Source organism: Mus caroli, chromosome 17 (genome assembly GCF_900094665.2).
Source record: "Mus caroli chromosome 17, CAROLI_EIJ_v1.1, whole genome shotgun sequence".
Classification (NCBI taxonomy): Eukaryota; Metazoa; Chordata; class Mammalia; order Rodentia; family Muridae; genus Mus; species Mus caroli.
In genome coordinates this window covers 27,974,792-27,983,144 of record NC_034586.1, presented here as the reverse complement: position 1 = coordinate 27,983,144, position 8,353 = coordinate 27,974,792, and the positions used below count along the sequence as shown (strand labels likewise).

At 49.4% G+C, this 8,353-nt stretch overlaps 1 protein-coding gene across 1 annotated transcript; it reads left to right on the top strand.

Annotated features, from left to right (window-relative positions):
- Positions 1-1,298: 1,298 nt before the first annotated feature.
- LOC110284261 (60S ribosomal protein L30-like) lies at positions 1,299-1,712 on the top strand. The gene has a single exon (XM_021149977.2). It carries the CDS (start codon positions 1,363-1,365, stop codon positions 1,708-1,710), a length of 348 nt encoding a protein of 115 aa, XP_021005636.1. The 5' UTR covers positions 1,299-1,362; the 3' UTR covers positions 1,711-1,712.
- The last annotated feature ends 6,641 nt before the right edge of the window (positions 1,713-8,353 follow it).

The window sequence follows — 8,353 nt, the reverse complement described above, 5'->3', positions numbered from 1 at the left end:
CAAAAAACCAAACCAAAACAAAAAAACCCAATAAATAAATAAATTCTGTTCTTCTGTTTGTTCATTTAAGCAAGGACTTACTACGTAGCCCTGGCTGGTCTGGAACTTGCCTTGTACTCTGGGTTGGCCTCAGAATCACAGAGATCTACCACTTTGCACCCCCTGAGTACTGGGACTAAAGGGGTGTACCACCGTGCCAGAACAAAAAAAAAGTTTTTAATTTATATTTGTATTTAATTCATGTGGGAGGGGTGCACACACGTCACAGTGTCCATGCAGAGGTCAGAGAACAACTTGCAGGAGTTGGTTATCTCCTTCCACCGTGTAGGTTCCAGGAATCCACAAATCCTAGTTTTGTGCCAAGCGCTCTCACCTGAATCAAAAAACTTGCTCCCCGGATTATGAGATTTTTTTTAAACCTTTGACATCTTAGTGATTTTTTGTTGTTGTTTTTTGCTTGGCATACTGGGTCAAGGGAGAGTTAACAAGACACTCTAAAGGACAGCTCTTGAATGGTTGCCATTGTCACTGTGAATAAAATTAAATGTGGCTCAGAGCTCATGTGTCCTTCTGTCCCCTAGCCCAGGGAACTGTGGGGCATCTATACGCAGCTCTGAGATTCTGCAGGACACCTTCAGACAGGCAGTGCGTGGCACCCAGAGCTGAGCCTCAGTTCTCCTGCATAGCCTTGCCTCCTCTGTGGGTCATCTGAGGACTTGGGTTTAGGAACCGAATGTGGACAGAGCTCCCTGGCACAAGGCCCCTGCAAGCAAGTGCCCCACTCAGGATTTCTGTCCTTTCCTTTTCTCTATCTGCTCATTCAATATGGAGCAGCCTCAGACTTTTTGCCACTCTCAGCTGAGCCTTCTCTAGAGTGACATGGACTGGAGTGTGACTCCAGGAGACCACAGACCACCTAGCATTTCCCCCTCAGCCCCAGTGTAGTTTCTCTTCAGTCAGGAAGTAGTTCCTGCTTTGTCTTAGCGCATTCTCTGGTGAGTGGGGTTGGTTTGTGGCAGGATTTCCCTGTATAATTCAAACAGGCTTCAAACCCAGATCCCTGCCTTGGCCTCCAATGTTTGGCGACAATAGTCACTGACTATGAAACCTAGACAGGACCTTTCCATAGTCTAAAGGACATTATAGCCCCCTGGTGGACTCTGGCAGCCCTGGGGTAGTCCGGCTTTTGCAGGGAGCAGGGGGGTTATGACCTTTCTGTGGCAAGTGCCTCACTGATGGGCTGTTTACCATGACTTTTTCATTATTAGCCTCCTGGCTCTCTCAGAAAGCTACCTTTCTCGCTCCCCGGCCATCTTGGTGGCTGGTGTTGGTTGGGGGTTGTCCCGCACCTAAGGCAGGAAGATGGTGGCCACAAAGAAGACGAAAAAGTCTCTGGAGTCGATCAACTCTAGGCTCCAACTTGTTATGAAAAGTGGGAAGTACGTGCTGGGCTACAAACAGACTCTGAAGATGATCAGACAAGGCAAAGCCAAGTTGGTTATCCTTGCCAACAACTGTCCAGCTTTGAGGAAATCTGAAATAGTGTACTATGCCATGTTGGCTAAAACTGGGGTCCATCACTACAGTGGCAATAATATTGAACTGGGCACAGCATGTGGAAAATACTACAGAGTATGCACACTGGCTATCATTGACCCAGGTGATTCCGATATTATTAGAAGCATGCCAGAACAGACTGGTGAGAAGTAAACAAGAAAGCTTTCCTTTAATAAAACTTTGCCATGGGCTGGTGAGATGGCTTAGTGGGTAAGAGCACCCGACTGCTCTTCCCAAGGTCCGGAGTTCAAATCCCAGCAACCACATGGTGGCTCACAACCATCCATAACGAGATCTGACTCCCTCTTTTGGAGTGTCTGAAGTCAGCTACAGTGTACTTACATATAATAAATAAATAAACAAATAAATAAATCTTAAAAAAAAAAAACTTTGCCAGAGCTCCTTTTGAAAAAAAAAAAAGAAAGCTAGCCTAGAAAAGGCCTTTATTTCAGCTCTAAGTAACACACACACACACACACACACACACACACACACACACACACACACACACACACACACACACACACACACACACACACACACGCTGACAGTATCAGGATGTGAATCCCTACAACTGGAGAGGCAGCCCTAGCAGTTCAGAGCAGCTCTGAGTAACAAGGCCAGCATGGTCACCAGGTACACACACCCAGAAGCCTGTCCTCCAGAGCCAGGCAGGCACTGTGGGGACACAGCACATCCCAACAAAGCACCATTCCCAACATGCCCAGCAGCTGATCAAGGACAAACTGTCACCTGACCTCTCTCTGAAGATGTGGGTATTACCTATGACCTGAGAGGGCAGGACAGTCTCAGGTTGCATCCATGGGGGAAGGGGGTCATAGCATAGCAAGTAGACAGAGCACTGGAGGGAATTTTGCTATGTTCTCCATTCCGAACTACATACTGTGTCTCTGTAAATGAAACCTGAGCCAAGCCAAAGTTTAGTTTAAGAGCCCAGTGCAGCTGAGTCTGTGGTTCTAGCACTAAGGAGGCTAAGACTGCAGGATCTCAAGTTCAGGCTAGCCTAGGCTACATCAGAAGAACTGGTTCAAAAACAAACAAACCAAAAACCTCAAAGCTGCAGGGAGAAAGTAACTGGACTTGTGTCCTCTGAACTCTTGAAAGTCCAGAAGCTCGGCTGTGTCTTCCTGAGTTCACTGGAGACTCCTCGGGATTGGGCAGGGCACCTTGCAGGCACAACACCAGCTGCCACCAGGCTTTTGACCAGCAGGCATGGTGACATGTGACAGCTACAGCCCCTCTTGTAGAAGGTGAGTACAAAAGGCCTCATTAGGCTATCCTGGGGCAAACACATCTGGCCCCTGCCAAGTGCCCAGTGACAGGCACCAAGAGACACTGGAAAGACATTGTGAAATACCAAAAAGTTATCATTTCAACGTGTAATCCATATAAAAAGTCTAGGTGATGCACAACAGTTCTGCTCACAGTCTCACAGCCATGATAAAGGCCAAGGCTGCTCTACAATCAAACGTGAAAGGATATTATCCAGAGACAAGCTGGGATAGGGACAGAGGGAACCCTGAGGCAAGGTGTGCAGAGGTAGCAGGCATAAAGGCCCAGGCATCAGAAGACAGAGGGCTAGCCAGGTACAACCCAGTCAGGAAGGCTGTGGAGACCAGTGGGAGCATGCAGGAGCTAGAGTCTGGGATAGGTTCCCTGGTGGCCTCTGGGGAAGGATGGGGTGGAGGAAGAGATGGGACTGGGCCCCAGCTGGAGGAACAGCTGGACTTGAGGCTCAGGGAAGGCAGGGGAAGGGCTGCTTTGGTTTGGAGGTGACAGGGAGGAGACAGGAAAGGACACGACTGGTGTCTATCACTTCATATTTTTACCATGACAATGCCAAGGGTCACTTGGGTGCTGGGCACATGACCTATGCCTGTAATCTCAGGACTCAGGAGCTGAGGCAGAAGGATTGCCATGAGTTCCAGGCTAGTCTGGACTGCAGAGTGAGATATGTCTCAGAAAAGAAAAAAGCAGAGGGAAGTGAAGAGAAAGGATAAAAGACCAAAGAGAGGAAGGAGAGAAGAGGAAAAAGTGACCTGGGAGTAGACAGCCTTTGACCTCCCCTCCTGTTAGGCAGGACGGCCTCCTAGATGTCCTGAACCCCTACATGTGGTCCTGCTCTCAAGAGGAACTTGTGGTGTTGGAGTCTGCCAAAAGACCCTCACTCACAAAGACCACAGAGATCACCATCGTTGCAAACCGCAAGAGATTTTTTTTTTAATTGATCCAACACATTGGGGACCCTCCTCAGCACACAGGCAAGAGGAGAGACTCAAGTTAACAAAGAACACACTTTTTATACCTTGTAAGGGGCAGATTTAGGCAACAGGGCTAGCTGGCTTATTCTCATTGGTGTAGCAAGTAACCCTTTCAGGCATTGGTTGGTTTGCACTGGGTGACTACCTTTGGCCTAGTGACTCACTCTACCTGCCCTTATGGTGGATTATCAGCAAAGCAGCAGTACATTTTGAACTTATGGGTCAGCTATTAATGTCATGGGAATCAAGGGGAATTCTAGCGACAAGGTCAGGGCGGTTTGTGGTTTGTCTCAGAATTCAGTGTGGGGTGGGGTAGGGGAATTTTTCTGGGAATGCTAATCTTTTTGTGGCAGCTGCAGGCTTAGTCTGGCCTTTTTGGCCACTAGTTTGAAAAGGGGGAAGGGGCTGGGTGGTCTTGAATTTATTTTGGATTCTACAGTGGGTCTTGTAAACCATGGGTCTGTTTCCATAGTAACCCATCCAGAGACTCTCCACTACTAAGTCGGTCTTTCCTGGCCACACAGAAGCCACTAGTCCATGGACAGCAGATAGGGATGCAGGCAACTGTAGGAAGGGAGCCAGGCTGAGGTAGGAAAGCTGGCCTCACTCTCTGTGTCTAGTTGCTGGGGTTAGGGGAGACTGCCCCAGCAGTCAGCCATACCCACTTCTCCAAGGGACAAGGTTCACTGAGGAGGCAGATCACACTGGGTCCCTGACTTCTGCAGGAGGGAGCACCAAGCAGGGGCTGGACCACCTGCCTCTTGATGGACACAGAGCTGGCTTTCCTCCCAGGCTCAGAAAGCGCCTTTTGTTCTTGGGACTCCCTGCCTTTCTGTGCCCAGGCTAAAAATTGCTTCAGATCTTCCCGGAGTTACTCATTGCCCGAGTCCGTCAATCTTTAAATCCTGTTGTTATTTCTGTGTTGGGTCCCAGGAACAAAAGCTGAAGACGTATTCAACCAGAGGTGACCAGAGTCACTTCCGGCTTAAGCTGTGCCTTCCAGAGGGTGGGCAGTATTGATTACGCCGCAGCACAGTGGCCGTGATAACTTAGGGAAGGCAGTGGCCTGTCACTCATCTGACTTCCCAGAATGCAATTTGCTCCCTAAGGCAGACGCACAAGTTGACTTTGTCTTAAGTTATTATGTGCTGAGATCTGCTGAGACACAACTGCAAAGCAGAGCCTGAGATGGGGCAGGATTCAGGTGTGTTTGTGGGGTGGCTCTCTCGAGACTTGATTGGCCAAGTTCAAATTCTTTGTCTCAGCCCCATACCCTCTTCAGTCTTACCATTTACCACCCCCTGTTCAAAGTACTATTGCTCCCCACAAGCCAGTCGGCTGTGTCCCACTTCCCACAATGCTGACATTGCTGAAACAGGCACATAGGTGACTGCTGCAGTGTCCAAGTCACCTCAACAGGCATGTGCATTTGCCAGTCATATCTTTAATCCCAGTACATAGGAGGCAAAGGCAGGCAGAGCTTTGTGGGTTCAAGTTCAGCAACGTCTACTTAGTGAGTTCTAAGCCTGCTAGGGATACACAGTGAGATCCTGTCTTAAAGGAAGAAGGAGGAGGAAGAGGAGGAGGAGGAGAGGAAGAAGAGGAGGAAGAGGAAGAGAAAGAAAAAGAACAACATTAGGAGGAGGAAGAGGAATAAGGAGAAAAAGAATTTTCTGGTCATGCAAACACACACCTATAATCCCAGCACTCATGAAGCTGAGGCAGGAGAATCATTAATTGGAAATCTGCATTGACTACATAGGGAGATACTGGCTCATAAAATGAGTCCAGGAGGATGCCTCGGTGGGTAAAGGTGCTTGCAGCTAAGCCTGATGACCCAAGTTCAGTCCCTAATATCTACTTGGTGGAAGGAGAGAATCAACTCCCACAAATTGTCCTCTGACCTCCACATTCCTAGTTTTAGCTCTGAAGTGCAAGGCCTCCTTGCCTAAGAACTCCCTCCCTAAGAACTCCGTCCCTGGCATCCATCCAGGGCACAGCCAAGTAAGTGACATTCAGAGCTTCTGTCCTGTCTCATTCTGTCCTCTGTCCATGAGGATATCCTGCCCAGAACATGTTCCTGCCTTCATCCTGCCAGGGTCCTGTGCCCAGCAGCCTGTGGAACAGACCTCATGAGAGAGATGTTTTGGGCGGGTCTAACTCATGCATCAGAGAAAGGAAAGACATGCTGAACAGAGGAGGTGGAGGGAGAAGGGAGGAAGCCTCAGATGCTGGGCAGGGCACAGCATTAGTGATGGGGCTGAGTTGTCTTCTCCCCAGGACTTTCCACCTGCATCCCTGAGGGGTTAGGAGATGACTGTGACCCCTGGTGGGTTTCCAAATTCAAGAGTCAACTGGGTTTGTCACAGACACAACTGGGTTTGTCAGGCCACCCCAGCTGTTGGGGCTCACATCAGACCCCTCCAGCTCCAGTGAAGGGCTGGCCCCTCCAGCAGGAGACTTTGGGCTTCCTTTAGCCTTTGCAGGTCTCTGCAGCAGCTTTCTGGGTATGAAGGAACGCTGTCCTCCTAGAGGCTGGAATGAATCTGGAGGGCAGCCATTCCTGAAGCTTTGGAATTCTTCTAAGTTAGCTCCCACCTTGTGTTTGTTTTTTATTGAATCTGATATGCAAGGTCCTGGAGTTTAGGGGATATGATTTCATTACATTTTTTGCTTGTTTGTATTAGACAGAGTTTCTTTCTACAGCCCTGTCTGGCCTGCAGCTTGACAGGCAGCCCAGGCTAGTCTCCAGCTTGATATGACCTTCCTATCTCTGCCTTTCTCAAAAGTGTTAGAACTACAGTCTTGCCACACAGTGCTCGGCCCAAAGTTTGTTTGTATGTGGTGGTTATGGGAACTGAATTTAGAATTCAGGCTTGCCCTCCATCCTGCCCTGCTTTTAGTTTTTTGACACAGGATTTTGCCATTAGACCAGGTTGGTCTAGGAATCACAGTGGTCTCTCTGCCTCTGTTTTGTAGAGGTCACAGACATGTACCACCATGAACAGGTTCGTCTCACGTGGATGGCGTAACCATCCCTCTGCTACCACCTGTGGGAACTAAAAAGGGGCCCTGGGAAAGAGAGGGAGGAAAGACCCACACCCCGCCAGAGTTCCACCTATGCTCTGGACAGGCGGACGTGGGAGGGCTGCCACACGCTTTCCACTCAGCCCCGGGTGGGCATCCAAGCCTCTGACCTACTCTTTGGGGGGTGGACAAGGGGTAGCCCAACCTGGGAGCCCCAGGGTTACTCCCTGTATCCCTGGGGTTATGGGAGAGAGGGAAGTGGGAAGAGAGGTTCCCACACATGAGAGAGTGAGTGCAGCCTTGATGAGCAGAGACAATTTATGGTTTTAAAGTTTTATTATAGAGAGACAGGGGGAAAGAGAGAAGGTAGAAAGAGGGAGAGAGAGGAAAGGCTAGAGAGAAAGAGAGAGAGAGGGAGAGGGGAGGAGAGGAGAAGACAAAGAGAGAGGAAGAGGAGTGAGAGAAGTGAGAGGTAAGAGAACAAAGGAATGAGAGAGGAGTGAGAGGATAGAAGACAAAGAGAGAAGTGAGAAGGTGAGAGTGAGGAGTAAGAGAGAGGTGGGGCCAAGCAGCCCATCTTATGGTCTTTACTGTTGCTAGGTAACTGGGGAGGAGTTTAGCCTGAAGGTCAGAAGCTTGGGATATTGCCCATGTGACTTCTAGCCATGCTTCTCTTGTGGGGGCTATGGGGGCAGTAACTTAGGCAGGTGCCAGAGTTCCAGGAGCATGAGGGAACATCTACCATGTCATGTAGATGAATTAGCATCATTCCGGGGTTCAGACCTCAGCTCAACTGGAGACCAGCCTGTCTGTGCATAGCCCATTGCCCCACATCCTGGAACTCCTTCTGTAGCCCAGGCTGGCCTCTAATTGAGAGATCTACGCTGGGATTAAAGGCATGTGCTACCACAGCCTGGCTAAAACCTCTTTAATAAATCACACCTCTGCTTCCCTTTGGCTCATCCTGAAATTCCTTTCTGCATGGAAACCCAAAGATTTAGCTTCGTGCGTGGATAGCTCTAAGGGATAAAGAGAATCCTTCAGACTGCTGTGGGCTACAAGGTTAAGCTGTGACTCCGTCCCTGCTGCTATTGACGCTGGTCATACTGGGTTAGAGTCACTGCAAAGACCTCACTGAGTTGTGTGCTGCAGTCCTGGGGGTTAGGACCTCACCATGTGAGTTTCCAGAGGCAGGAGGTATAATGGGACAGGGATTAACCTGTGATAGTCGGTTATGAGCAAGGTTTCTCAGGGAAGAATGTGATCCTGACCCGGAAGTAGAATTGTGTTCTCCCAGGTCAGTCAGTCCATGGGCTTCTTTCTAAAGATGGATTAACTTGCCGGGCATGGTGGCGCACACCTTTAATCCCAGCACTTGGGAGGCAAAGGCAGGTGGATTTCCGAGTTCGAGGCCAGCCTGGTCTACAGAGTGAGTTCCAGGACAGCCAGGGCTACACAGAGAAACCCTGTCTCGAAAAACCAAAAAA